The sequence below is a fragment of the Oncorhynchus clarkii genome, chromosome 1, assembly GCF_045791955.1.
Source record: "Oncorhynchus clarkii lewisi isolate Uvic-CL-2024 chromosome 1, UVic_Ocla_1.0, whole genome shotgun sequence".
NCBI classification, from domain to species: Eukaryota; Metazoa; Chordata; class Actinopteri; order Salmoniformes; family Salmonidae; genus Oncorhynchus; species Oncorhynchus clarkii.
This window is the reverse complement of record NC_092147.1, coordinates 32,049,929-32,065,253: the sequence shown is the minus strand read 5'-3', so window position 1 is coordinate 32,065,253 and position 15,325 is coordinate 32,049,929. Positions and strand designations below refer to the sequence as shown.

Here is a 15,325-nt window from a genome sequence, read left to right as displayed (position 1 = left end):
TTCCTCCATCTGTCTGTCTCTCTCTGTCTGTCTGTCTGTCTGTCTGTCTGTCTGTCTGTCAGAGCAGCTCATCTCCCCCAGGCTAGTAATGACTCGGGTGAAATATGAATGTTTCCACTGGAGACAAACTGGTTGAATCAACTTTGTTTCAACATATTGTGACTTTGGATCTATGTTTGAAACCTATTTGGATTTGCAAAAAGTCCTCAACCAGTAGTGTTTTTATGAAATTTCAAACAGAATTGCAAAGATTGAAATTAGGTTAAACTTAAACTGAAATACAATGACTTAACCTGACTAACAGGTTGTTACATCAATCTAATTTCACCGTAATCATCAAAACTATGTATATGTTGAAAACTCTCCACACCATAGTGCAATCCAAGCTCATCACAAATATAAGAACCATGGGACTGAACACCTCCCTCTGCAACTGAATCCTGGACTTCCTGAAGGGCAGCCCCCAGGTGGTGAGGGTAGGCAGCAACACATCCGCCATGCTGACCCACAGCACTGTGTATCCTCAGGGGTGTGTGCTTAGTCCCCTCCTGTACTCCCAGTTCACCCACGGATGCGTGGTCATGGACACCAAGTTTTCAGATGACACAACCGTGGTAGGGCTGATCACCAACGACAATGAGACAGTCTATTGGGAGGAGGTCAGAGCCCTGGAAGTGTGGGTGCCAGACAACAACCTATTCCTTAACGTGAGCAAGACAAAGGGGGTGATCATTGGATCTATCATTGTCAAACACACCAAAACAGTTGTGAAGAGGGCACAGCAATGCCTATTCCGACTTAGGAGGCTGAAAATATGTGAGATCTTCAGATCCTCAAAAAGTTATACAGCTGCGCTATCAATAGCTGACTGCTTGCATCACCACTTGGTATGGAAACTGCTCGGCATCCGCTCGGCACCTATACCAGGTGATGTCAGAGGAAGGGTCAAAAGAATTGTCAGACTCCAGCCACACAAGTCATAGACTTTTCTCTCTGCTACCGCACGGCATGAGAGTTTTGTTTATTATATTCTGAGTGTCCTTTAGTTTTTTTTGTTGCAAATTTCAAGTGGGCTGTCATGTGCCTTTTACTGAGGAGAGGCTTCCTTCTGGCCACTCTAGCATAAAGGCCTAATTGGTGGAGTGCTGCAAAGACGGTTGTTCTTCTGGAAGGTTCTCCCATCTCCACAGAGGAACTCTGGAGCTCTGTCAGTGACCATCAGGTTCTTGGTCACCTTCTTGACCAAGGCTCTTCTCGACCGATTGCTCAGCTTGGCCAGGCAGATAGCCTGGTTCGAAACTTCTTTAATTTCTTTCATTCTTTCATTTCTTTCTTTCTTTCCTGCCGTGTAGTTCTGGGCTGATCCCTCACCTTCCTCATGATCATTGATGCCCCACGAGGTGAGATCTTGCATGGAGCCCCAGACCGAGGGTGATTGACCGTCATCTTGAACTTCTTCCATTTTCTAATAATTGCGCCAATAGTTGTTGCCTTCTCACCAAGCTTCTAGCCTATTGACCTGTAGCCCTTCCCAGCCTTGTGCAGGTCTACAATTTTATCCCTGATGTCCTTACACAGCTGTCTGGTCTTGGCCATTGTGGAGAGGTTGGGGTCTGTTTGATTGAGTGTGTGGACAGGTGTCTTTTATACAGGTAACAAGTTCAAACAGGTGCAGTTAATACAAGTAATGAGTGGAGAACAGGAGGGCTTCTTAAAACCTGTTGAATCTAGGGGGCACTATTTTCATTTTTGGAAAAATAACGTTCCCAAAGTAAACAGGCTATTTTGTCAGGACAAGATGCTAGAATATGCATATAATTGACAGCTTAGGATAGAAAACACTCTAAAGTTTCCAAAACTGTAAAAATATTGTCTGTGAGCATAACAGAACTGATATTGCAGGCGGAAGCCTGAGAAAAATCCAATCAGGAAGGGACTCTTATTTAGAAAGCTCTGCGTTCCTATGCGTCCCTATTGAGCAGTGAATGAGATATCAACCAGATTCCTTTTTATAGGGCTTCCCTAATGTGTCTAGTGTCACAATACATAGTTTCAGGCTTTTATTTTGAAAAATGAGCCTGAACGTCAACATTGCGTCAGTGGTCAGCTGGAGTCTCTCAGAGTATTTTGTGCGCAAGAGAAAAATGCGGCCATTGTTTCTCTCTTTCCTACTAAGAAGCCACCTGTCCCGGTTGATATATTATCGAATAGATATTTGAAAAACACCTTAAGGGTTGATTATAAACAACGTTTGCCCTGTTTCTGTCGATATTAAAGAGCTAATTTGGAATATTTTTTGGCGTTGTTGTGACCGCAATTTCCGGTCAAATTCTCAGCCAAACGTGAAGAACTAACGGAGGTATTTCGTCTACAAAAATAATATTTTTGGAAAAAAGGAACATTTGCTATCTAACTGGGAGTCTTGTGAGTGAAAACATCCGAAGCTCATCAAAGGTAAACGATTTAATTTAATTGCTTTTCTCATTTTCGTGAACAGGTTGCCTGCTGCTAGCTAGGCATAATGCTATGCTAGGCTATCGATAAACTTACACAAATGCTTGTCTTGCTTTGGCTGTAAAGCATATTTTCAAAATCTGAGATGACAGGGTGATTAACAAAAGGCTAAGCTGTGTTTCAATATATTTCACTTGTGATTTCATGAATATGAATATTTTCTAGTTATATTTATGTCCGTTGCATTATGCTAATTAGTGTCAGTTGATGACAGCACTCCCGGATCCGGGATGGGTAGTTACAAGAGGTGGTTAAAGAAAAACTAACAGGTCTGTGAGAGCCGGAATTCTTACTGGTTGGTAGGTGATCTAATACCTATTGCATGCAATAAAATGCAAATGAATTCAATGAAATGAATGTCTCTCACAGTTGAAGTGTACCTATGATAAAAATTACAGACCTTTACATGCTTTGTAAGTAGGAAAACTTGCAAAATTGGCAGTGTATCAAGTACTTGTTCTCCCCACTGTATAGGGGTAAAGTGACTATGCATAGATAATAAACAGTGAGCAGCAGCAGTGTAAAAACAAAGGGTACGGGGGGGAGGGGGGGGGGTCAATGTAAAAAGTCTGGGAGGCCATTTGATTAATTTTTCAGCAGTCTAATGGCTTGGGGTAGAAGCTTTTAAGGAGCCTTTTTGGTCCTATACTTGGTGCTCTGGTACTGCTTGCCATGAGTCATTGAAAATTGTTTGGGCTTCCTCTGACACCACCTAGTATATAGGTCCTGGATGGCAGGAAAGCTTGGCTCCAGTGATGTACTGGGCCTAATGCACTCCCGTCTGTAGCGCCTTACGGTTAGATGTCGAGCAGTTGCCAAACCAGGCTGTGATGCAACCGGTCAGTATGCTCTCAATGGTGCAGCTGTATAACTTTTTGAGGATCTGGGGACCCATGCCAAATCTTTTCAGTCTTCTCTTGGTGTGTTTGGACCATGATAGTTTGTTGGTCCCCTTGTTGGTGACACCAGGGAACTTGAAACTCTCGACCCGCTCCACTACAGCCCCATCGATGTGAATGGGGGCCTGTTCGGCCCGCCTTTTCCTGTAGTCCACGATCAGCTCCTTTGTCTTGCTCACTTTGAGGGAGAGGTTGTTGTCCTGGCACCACACTGCCAGGTCTCTGACCTCCTCCCTACAGGCTGTCTCGTCGTTGTCGGTGATCATGCCTACCACGTTTGTGTCGTCAGCAAACTTAACAATGGTGTTGGAGTTATTTTTGCCACCCAGTAGTGGGCGAACAGGCAGTACAGGAGAGGACTAAGCAAGCACCCTGAGGTACCACAGTGTTTAGGATCAGCATGGCAGATGTGTTGTTGCCTACCCTTACCACCTGGGGGCTGCACATCAGGAAGTCCAGGATCCAGTTGTGAGGGAGGTTTTTAGTCCCAGGGTCCTTAGTTTAGTGATGAGCTTTGTGGGCACTATGGTGTTGAACACTGAGCTGTAGTCAATGAACAGCATTCTCACATAGGTGTTCCTTTTGTCCAGGTGGGAAAGGGCAGTGTGAACTGTGATTGAGATTGCGTCATCTGTGGGGCGGTATACAAATTGGATTGGATCTAGGGTTTCCGGGATGATGGTGTTGATGTGAGCCATAACCAGCCTTTCAAAGCACTTCATGGCTACCACCGAGAGTGCTACGGGGCGATAATCATTTAGGCATGTTACCTTCACTTTCTTGGGCATAGGGACTATAGTGGTCTGCTTGAAACATGTAGGTATTACAGACAGGGAAAGGTTGAAAATGTCAGTGAAGACACTTACCAGTTGGACCACGCATGCTTTGAGTACACATCCTGGTAATTCCTCTGGTCCGAGGAATTGTGAATGTTGACCTGTTTAAAGGACTTGCACACGTCGGCTAAGGAGAGCGTGATCACACAGTCGTTTGGAACAGATTGTGCTCTCGTGCGTGCTTCAGTGTTGCTTGCCTCAAAGCGAGCATAAAAGGTTTTTACCTCATCTGGTAGGCTCGCGTAACTTGGCAGCTCGCGGGTGTGTTTCGCTTTGTAGTCCGTAATAGTTTGCAAGCCCTGCCACATCCAACGAGCATCAGAGTGTAGTAGGGTCCAATGTTTGACTGAGGGCAGCTCTAGCCTTTAGCTCGGTGCCAATGTTGCCGGTAATCCTTGGATTCTGGTTGGGATATGTCCGTACAGTCACTGTGGGGACGACGTTGTCAATGAACTTATTTTTAAGCCGGTGACTGAGGTATTTTCTTCAATGCCATTGGCTGAATCGCGTAACATATTCCAGTCTGTGCTAGATAACCAGTCATGTAGCGTAGCATCCACATCATCTGACCACTTCCATATTGAACGAGTCACTGGTAATACCTGCTTTAGTTTTTGCTGTAAGAAGGAATCAAAAGGATGGAATTATGGTAAGATTTGCCAAATGGAGGGCGAGGGTGTAAGGGGTGGGTAACTGGTGGCAGGGGAGTCAGACGGAGGAGAGCAGAACTAGGTAATAGCCGGATCAGTTTAATTTCAAAACCAATGGCATAAAGAAATAACCAACATGGGTACAAAACCCGACGAAACCCGACAAGCACTTACAACAAACAATTTCACACAAAGACATGGGGGGAACAGAGGGTTAAACACACAACAATTAATGAGGGAAATGAAAACCAGGTGTGTAGGAAAACAAGACAACACTATTGCAAAATGAAAAGTGGATCGACGATGGCTAGAAGACCGGTGATGCCGACCGCCGAACGCCGCCCGAACAAGGAGAGGAACCGACTTCGGTGGAAGTCATAACAGAGAGAGAGCTTTGTATGCGTCTCTGTGTGTGTAGTAAAGGTGGTCTAGAGTTTTGTTTGCATGTGACATGCTGGTAGAAATGAGATGAAATGGATTTAAGTTTCCCTGCTTTTAGGCCTCCCAGGTGGCGCAGTGGTTAAGGGAGCTGTACTGCAGTGCCAGCTCTGCCACCAGAGTGTGCAAAGCTGTCATCAAGGCAAAGGGTGGCTATTTGAAGAATCTCAAACATAAAATATATTTTGATTTGTTTAACACTTTTTTTATTTACTACATAATTCCATATGTGTTATTTCATAGTTTTGATGTCTTCACAATTAATCTACAATGTAGAAAATAATAAAAATAAATAAAAACCTTTGAATGAGTAGGTATCTAAATCTTTTGACTGGTAGTGTATATCTCACACCTGCTGTGCGTAACAGGTGCAAGCAGAATGTGGATTAGAGGCTGGCGAATTGGGAGTCAATGCATATAAACGAGGACTATATATAAGAGTATCAAAAACAGACAAATCAAATCAAATCCCCTCCCAAAAAATGTGTCACGTGCACATGGTTAGCAGATGTTAATGCGAGTGTAGCGAAATGCTTGTGCTTCTAGTTCCGACAATGCAGTAATAACCAACGACAGGTGCTTCTACACCTGCATTGCTTGCTGTTTGGGGTTTTAGGCTGGGTTTCTGTACAGCACTTTGAGATATCAGCTGATGTACGAAGGGCTATATAAATAAATTTGATTTGATTTGATTTTGATTTGACTACTCTAACCTAACAATTTCCCAACAGCTACCTACACACAAGTGTAAAGGGATGAAGAATATGTACATAAAGATATATGAATGAGTGATGATACAGAACGGCAAGATGCAGTAGATGCTATGGAGTACAGTATATACATTTGAGATGAGTAATGTAGGGTATGTAAACATTATATTAAGTGGCATTGTATAAAGTGGCTAGTGATACATGTCCCATATAAAAGGAAAGAGACAACCGTCTGGGCCACATTACAATATCAGAAGCAATAGATTATATGTGACATTTAAATAGTCCATTTTTGATACTCTTATACTATAGTCCTCGTTAATATGCATTGACTCCCAATTCGCAAGTCTCTAATCCACTATCTGTTTGTACCTGTTGCGCCTGTTATGCACAGCAGGTGTGACTTAAGTACGTGTCTTCTTAATTTGTTTGTACAGCACTGATGAAGGTATGAGACTTGCGTTATACATTGTCATGGTTTTTAGTGTCAGTACTTTCTATTATATTGTCTGTATTTCCCCAGGTTCTAATCTCAGAGGATGTGGGCCATAATGCTGTGTTGATGGAAAATTAGAAGGAAGTAGATGTTATTGCAGAGTACTGGATCAAAGACCAAACTGTGTGGTGGCCCCCAAATAAATGTGACAAAGTAATAAATGATTGCTCCACTCACTCTCTTAAATGGAAGTCATTCCAGCTTCTAAAGATAAAACTGACATCGGGTAAATGGAAGATACATTATACTTAAAAATGCAACAAGTGAAAACTGCTGGTTGTTAAAAATGACTGTGCAATAGTTCGAAACCTCACCCCACCATTCAGAATCAAAACAGCAATGTGAAGATGTCAATCCCCAAAACCAGTGAAGTGGAGATCTCCAAGAGAAACAGAAAGATAAGTACATTACAATTATTTGTAATGGTTATATTTTAACACAATTTGACAGTTTGTGTAAATGAAATTTGCTTGGCATGGTTTTCATTCTCTATCTTTTTTTATTCTGTTGTGTTTAGAATCCCACCACACGCAACTACTTCCTCCAAGTTACAGTACGTAAGTATAGAAGCCTGCAATGCTGATTACTAATCAGCCCCTTGTCCCTAAACCCTAACCACTGAACAACCGTCTTGCCTTTTGATTGGCTGGGAGGACATTTTACCACGTTACTTTAACTGATCCTTTTAAATCTACAAGCGTGTGTGAAGGTAGCCGCAACCCAGACAGAATCACTCCATTTTTCACCATTGTTAGTGTAGTGAAACAAACGTGAAAGTGAGCTGACATCCATCTGGATCACCAGGCTAGGGGCTAGGGGCTTGGGAGGTTAATGCCCAAGCCCCTATTCTGTTGTAGAATGTTGGTTTAATGTTTGGTAATGTGTTTAGGTTTACTTTTTAAGTCTTCCACTTTAAAAAAAAACATGACAAATGTTTGTAGAAAAAGGCTGGATGGTATTTTACACTTGCATGTTTATTTTCAGGGAAAGGTCTACCCAAGCCCCCATCAAAATTTGCCCTGAAGAACCAGAACCTGTGCCACTGCTACCAAGAAGCAAAAGGCTAAAAGACAGCACAAGCCACCAAGTAATGACGGTGAGGACCAATCTTCACAATTTAAGCCAACTCCTTACTCTTGATAATTTTGTCTCAGAAAGCTATTCTAATTTTAAAAACAATTGGCATGATGTTGTTCAACCTTTTCTTACAGCGAATTCTCTTTGTCTCTCACATGGCTTAACCCTGGAGCATGAGGGCGTGGTCTCTTTCTGACTTCTTAATTGTGGAATCCACCTCACCAAATCGCTGCAAAGGATCAGACCCTTTTCCTGTGACAGACGCAAGTATGAAACTCTCCATTTCAAACTTTGGTTAAAAGTTTGGTAAAATTAGATTGTGTTTAGTTTGCCTTACAAATTTGTGTAGAAAGATGCTGGACGTTATGTTACACTTGCATGTGCTATTTTTGTAGGCCAACCCAAGCCCCAACTAAAATCTGCTCCGACACACCAGAAAGCCAGTGCCACTAAGAAGCAAAAGGCTAAAACCCCTGCAAGCCACCAAGTATTGGTGGTGAGAGGAAATGGCTAACTAAAACACCACACAAGCCACCAAGTGTGGGGATAGAGAAATGGCAAACTAAAACACAGCGCAAGCCACCAAGTGATTATAGTGAGAGGATCCTTCACAACTTAAGCCAACTCCTATTTCTCATTCTTGACTGATGTATTTGGGGAAGGCATTCTAATTTTACCAAAAATTGCCATGATGTCCAATATTTTATTTCAGAGAATTTTGAGCGTTCATGCTCCAGGGATGGTCATGTGCAAGACTCTGCTTCTGCCTCTTCAGATGAGAGATCCCCCTCACCAAAGCATTGCAAAGGATCAGACCCTTTTCCTACGCCAGAAGCAAGTATGACACATTTCTTTTTAAACCATTTTGAATGATATTGAAATTAAACTGTTTATACTTGGAAGTGAACAAATGTAAAACTACTTTGTTTCAGACTTTCAAAAGGCATATATCTCCTTTGTGAGATCCGTGACCTCTTAAAGACAGTCGCCCTAGTCCGGTTGAGGAATTCAATTTCAACCTGAACGAAACGGAGGAAGATTTACTAAAGATGGAAGAGAAGCTAATGGAGAACGATTTTTGAAAATACATGGTGAGAAATTAAATGTTTCAAATGGTATGAATTGAATGACATATTGCCATAAAGTACTGGATGTTAAAATCCTAATGTAATGTATTAGTGTCCTTTTGTAAAATTACATTTATCTCTGATCTGAAATCTGGGGGAAAAGACATCCCGGACTGGGTGAAGAGAGTAATGCACTAGTAAACTGTAACATATTTGTTACAATTTTAAATTAGGTCATGGTGTGTTGCTTGTGAAGTACCTATATTGTGTTCTAGACTGAAACCAGACAAATGGCCTCATGTCAATGATGAATATGAAAGGAAACAAAGGGAAAGGACCTTTGAGGACTCCAAACTTTTCAGCGTCATTTTAGGTACAGGGGAATCCAAATCATGACATTTTACGACATTTGAATATCTTCTCTAGATAATATTTGTTTTCCCTCTTTACAGCAGATGTGAGTCTTGGCGAATCAAAGACTACAGACGCAGGAATACTACAGCCGATGTCAACCTGCCTGAAATATACACCTGACCGCAAGGGGGGCAGTGGGAGGGCCAATGAGTAAGGGGATGAAAATGAAAAGCATGAAAACCTGTTCCGAAGCCTCTGACAGAAATCCATTTTGGGGCTTTTTTATTTATGTTTTTGCATTGTAAATCTATTTTGTGATGCAATACATTTTTTATTTCAACCATTCTTGACTTCGACACCGTTTTTACATGGACAAAGGTTTACCCAATGTTGTTCCAAGTTACTGCTCTAATTGTGATACACAGAATGACAACAGTGGTATAAACCCTAAATCTGGAAGATACATTTTGCAGCATGAGTAGAAATGTATCGGGGTGCTTTTCAAGAGCATTCTGGTTGATACAGTTTGTTTTCCTATTCTTGACTCAGGCTATTATCCTTATTTAATGTAAAGAAGCCTACATCACAATGGCAACTACTTCTAAACATCTACTTTACACACTTCATGGATTGGTGTTAATACCCGTTGAATTCATGGTGCGTTTTGGGACTATCCGATCATAATGTGTTCTTAACCTCACACCAATATTTAAATGTAGTTTATTATTCCTCAAGTATAATTATCAACTATAGTACCAAAATAAAATAACTGTAGGCTGTCTTTTTGAGTGGGTGAATAAAGGTTGAAATCTCAATGATCAACATCTCAACCAAATATTACCCACATTTACACGTTCAAATGACATGGTGTGCCCAGTGGGTTATTACTGTTATTGCTGTGGCGTTTATGATTGAACACATCAGCAAAGCCCAACACACAGCAAGGGTCTCTGTCAATATACCCGCCTATCATGCTCCACTAACCAAACAACTCTGCTCTCTCCCTCCCTGTTGTTCTCCTTTCTCTCTTTTTCTCTCAATTTCTTCACTCGCTCTTCTCTCTTTCCTTCCCTGCCTCCCGGCCTCATCTCTCTCTTCTTAAATTATTCATGAACTTTCTACCTCTCATTTCCTCTTCTCTCCATTCCCTTTCCTTCTCCTGCCTCCATCTATATAATAAGGTAATTCAATGTGATAATTTATCTAAACCAGGGTGGTGATGAGGGAAAATATTGCTGTTAAAGACAAGCCATAGCCAGGCACAGTGAGTCCTCATAGCAGGGTGCCATGTGGATATACCACGCTGTTCATTCCTGTTCCATGCCTCTGCCCCTTACACATATACAATTTATTGACCATAAAAATTCCACACGTACTCTCAACCATGGCCAACACCTTTTTTATGTAGAATTATCTGTGTTACTGTTGCTGTAGAATTTAAAGTAACTGTGGAGAGAGAAGAGATGTGTTTACTACAAAGTCAGAGCCTCATAATCCCTAAAATATACTATTTAAATAAACAGACGAGAAAACACACACACACACACAATGGACACACACATACAAACACACGCACCAGTGCATACACACCACTATACCCTCAGGAGTATTCCCATCTCTCAACCCACCGGTATAACAGTAGAGAAAGCCACATTGTGGAATGCCAACCACTGTGGTCTGAGGAAATAAACAATCCTCTATTCAACAACAAGAAGAACAAACAAAAAAACTCTCTAACATGCACCCAAGACAGTCAGGGAGAAAACACACACTTCACCTAACAATCTTCACTATGCCATATCTGAGGTTAAAAACTCTGACATTGAGTCATCTTTATACTCATTGACAGTTTCTCACAGCAGAGACTGTGTAGGTCTTAGATAACAGTAGATAACGATGCTCTACACAGTATCAGTCAAAAGTTTGGACACACTTACTCATTCAAGGGTTTTTCTTTATTTGGACTATTTTCTACATTGTAGAATAATAGTGAAGACATCAAAACTATGAAATAACACATCATGAATCATGTAGTAACTAAAAAAGTGTTAAACAAATAAAAATACATTTCATATTTGGGATTATTTAAAGTAGACACCCTTTGCCTTGATGACAGCATTGCACACTCTTGGCATTCTCTCAACCAGCTTCATGAGCTAGTCACCTGGAATGCATTTAAAATTACAGGTGTGCCTTGTTAAACGTTCATTTGTGGAATTTCTTTCCTTCTTAATGATTGAGCCAATCAGTTGTATTGTGACAAGGTAGGGGAGGTATACAGAAGATAGCTCTATTTGGTAAAAGACCAAGTCCATATTATGGCAAGAACAGCTCAAATAAGCAAAGAGAAACGACAGTCCATCATTACTTTAAGACATGAAGGTCAGTCAATGAGGAACATTTCAAGATTTTTAAAAGTTACTTCAAGTGCAGTCGCGAAAACCATCAAGCGCTATGATGAAACTGTCTCTCATGAGGACCGCCACAGGAAAGGAAGACACAGAGTTACCTCTGCTGCAGAGGATACGTTTATTAGAGTTAGCAGCCTCAGAAATTGCACTCCCTAAAAAGAATTCACAACAGACACATCTCAACATCAACTGTTCAGAGTAGACTGCGTGAACCAGGCCTTCATGGTTGAATTGCTGCAAAGAAACCACTACTAAAGGACACCAATAATAAGAAAGACTTGATTGGGCCAAGAAACACGAGCAATGAACATTAGACTGGTGGAAATTTCTTCTTTGGTCTGATGAGTCCAGATTTGAGCTTTTTGGTTCTAACCGCTATATCTTTGTGAGATGCGTAGTAGGTGAAAGGATGATCTGTGCATATGTGGTTCCCACTGTGAAGCATGGAGGAGGAGGTGTGATGGTGTGGCGGTGCTTTGCTGGTGACACTGTCAGTGATTTATTTCGAATTCAAGGCACACTTAACCATCATGGCTACCATAGCATTCTGCAGCGATATGCCATCCCAACATGTTTGCACATTGTGGGACTATCATTTGTTTTTCAACAGGACAATGACCCAACACACCTCCAGGTTGTGTAAGGGCTATTTGGCCAAGAAGGAGAGTGATGGAGTGCTGCATCAGATGATCTGGCCTCCACAATCACCCGACCTCAACCCAATTGAGAAGGTTTGGGATGAGTTGGACTGCAGAGTGAAATAAAAGCAGGCAACAAGTGCTCAGCATATGTGGGAACTCCTTCAAGACTGTTAGAAAAGCATTCCAGGTGAAACTGGTTGAGAGAAAGCCAAGAGTGTGCAAAGTTGTCATCAAGGCAAAGGGTGGCTACTTTGAAGAATCTCAAATATAAAATATCTTTTGATTTATTTAACAGTTTTTTATTTACTACATGATTCCATATGTGTTATTTCATAGTTTTGATGTCTTCACTATTATTCTATAATGTAGTAAATAGTTAAAATAAAGAAAAGCCCTTGAATGAGTAGGTGTGTCAAAAACACGAGCAATTGAGGAGAGCATGACCTTATTTCTGCAGGTTGCATCATGTTTTCCAACTCTCTATAATTTGTTCCAATCGATATGCACTATTGATCAGTTTGTCCCCACGGCAAATGGATGTCATGGAGCAATTGGAAAATGATTCTGTCGGAAAGTTCAGGGGTTGTGTAGAGGTGTCTACATGTCATATTTTCACTGACACACCTGTCTGATTCTCAATGTACTATAACGTAGCTGGAACAAGAATGTTTGTTTCCATAAAGCATGCATTGACTAGTTAGGGCTTTAGTGTACATTGTATGGATATGTCATTAATGCTGATGCTTAGCCAATGTCTACACTCACTCCAGTGCCTGATGCCTACCTTTATGGGAGAGTCGTATCCTGGGGTAGACACTCTGGGCTGAGTGTGCTGAGCTCCACAGGAAAACACACATCATCAGAAACACACTCCTCACACACTCCATCCTGATACACATACACACAATCAATCAATCACACACACACAAACACACACACACGGTCACTAAGCAGAGAGTAAGCCAATCCAGAGTGAATCAACACTTAAGTCCAAGGGAAGAGTAGGAAATATCCAACCGGGGGAGTCCAGGTTCTATGACCAGGGTCTGTTATATTGAATCAGATATGCAGTATCATCCTCCAACTATCCTCTGTATGAAAAGGCAGTAATCCAGTCTCTGACCACAGGTAACTCACTATCCACTGTGTCCTTCAACTGCACTCCTAAAGCCTGTACTGTTCTGTAGGGACTACTGCAGTCTTGTGTCACTCTTTCTGAGGGAAGATCCTATACGACTACTAGTTTCTGAATGAGAGGGTGTGAGGAATGCAGCTCTTAAAAGCAACTGTTTCAGGCGAGGGAGAGAGCACTCCAGCTGTTACAGTCACGGCTGCATGACCACTGCTGTTCTCCATCTGTCTGTCCGACTCTGTTTGTCTGTACAGTATCTCTTGTCCTTCTTGTGATAGGAATGTTGTATCTTCTTTCTGTCTGAGCAAATGAAGGAAAACGTATACTGCTGCTAATCCTTCCAAAGTCTTGCTGTAAATTTTGTCCTTCTGTCTAAGGCAGCGCTGCGGTATCCTCAGCTTGTTTTCTTTCAGGATCCAACGGAGGCAGTGTCTTTCTGGCTGCTTGCCCAGGAGACGCAGTAGAGGCAGAGAGGAAAGGGAGACTCGTGCCGGACGTGTGGTCTCTGCTCTGTTCTATGTTCTTTATCTCTTTCTCGTGTTCTCTCTTTCGTTCTCTCTCTCTCACTTCACTGAACAGGCAGGGGTTATCCAAACAACTGTTCTTACTAGTGTGAACTGTTTCCACTGCTCAGAACAGAGGATACATACCAGAATGTGTGTGTGTGTCAATCATTCCTTCTCCTGCTCATGGCTGACTTTTGACCCCGGCTAATGAGAAGAAATATCTCTCTAGCATTAGCTACCCCCCCCCACCCTCTCTCTCTGACAGCTGAAGTGCAGTCTGCTGTGTGTCTCTAAGGGTCAGCCTCTCCCCAACACACTCCAAGGAATACTGCCCTTCTCCACTCCGCAGAGCACCACACAGCGCTGCCGTCCACCTCTCTCTTGCTCTCCTCCCTCTCTCCCTGTCGTCCTACACTCCTTACTCACTCCTCTACCACCCTTTTCCTGCAGCATTAACATGGACCAGAGACTAAGTTTATCCAGCCTTTTAAGTTTCTCCCTTTTATTTTCTCTCCCTTTCTTTTGTCCTCTATGTCCCGTATTTCTCACTCTTCATTTTCTTGATATAAAAAATTGTACTCTCACTTGCCACTTTCCTTCTCTCCTGCTGTCTCCATTGAATCTCTTGTATTTCCCTTCCTATCTCATTCCCTACTTTACTCTCTCCCTTCTCCCCCTCTTCTCTCTCATCTGTCTGAGCCCCTGTTATTAGTGTGTACTCTTCTCCAGAAGATCCTGCTGTTAGTCTGTTCTTTCTCCAGTGTGTGTGTGTGTGTGTGTGTGTGTGTGTGTGTGTGTGTGTGTGTGTGTGTGTGTGTGTGTGTGTGTGTGTGTGTGTGTGTGTGTGTGTGTGTGTGTGTGTGTGTGTGTGTGTGTGTGTCTGTAACATATATTGTCAACACTCCTTAGTATGTTTATAAAACTCTAACATTGAACAAAGCTATAGCTCTTTGGAGTCCACTTTCCTTCAGGTCTTTTTCTCTCTTTCCATTTTCTTCAAAGATACATTAATTTCTCTGATTCTGATTATCTTCAGTCACATGGACGGAATAGAATGCCCATCTATTTGAAACGTTCCGGTTATTGTGCTCGCTGCATTTTGTGCATGTGATGAAAGTTATGTGTGTGTGTGTTTGTGTGTTAAGAACACATTCTTACTTACAATGACAGCCTGGCAAGAGGAAAAATGCCTCCTGTGGGGCAGGGGGTGGGGATTAAAAGAAGACAAGACGGACAACATACAGTAGACAGAACAGACTTGGCAACAGCACAGATACATCAAATCAAAAATCGAATCAAATTGTATTTGTCACATGCTTTATAAACAACAGGTGTAGGTTAACAGTGAAATGCGTACGGGCCTTTCCCAACAATGCAGAGAGACAAAAAAAGAGAAACAATAGAAAAGTAATAGCATGCAATAATACAAGTAATAATAAATACACAATCAGTAACAATAACTTGGCTAATTGAGGTAGATATGTAGATGTAGGTAGGGATAAAGTGAATAGTCAACGGAACAGATAATAACCAGTAGCAGCAGCGTATGTGATGAGTCAAAAAAGGGGCTGTGCAGATAGGTATTTGGTTGACT

The 15,325-nt window shown here is 41.9% G+C and overlaps 1 protein-coding gene across 1 annotated transcript in view; it reads right to left on the bottom strand.

The window, feature by feature from the left end:
* The window catches only part of LOC139416075 (semaphorin-3E-like), a 58,893-nt gene extending 45,779 nt beyond the window's left edge, over positions 1-13,114 (bottom strand). Inside the window, exon 1 of the mRNA XM_071164337.1 lies at positions 12,878-13,114. Coding sequence (XP_071020438.1) covers positions 12,878-12,992 — 115 coding nt within the window. The 5' untranslated portion in view covers positions 12,993-13,114. The remainder of the gene's footprint in view (positions 1-12,877) is intronic.
* Positions 13,115-15,325: the final 2,211 nt, after the last annotated feature.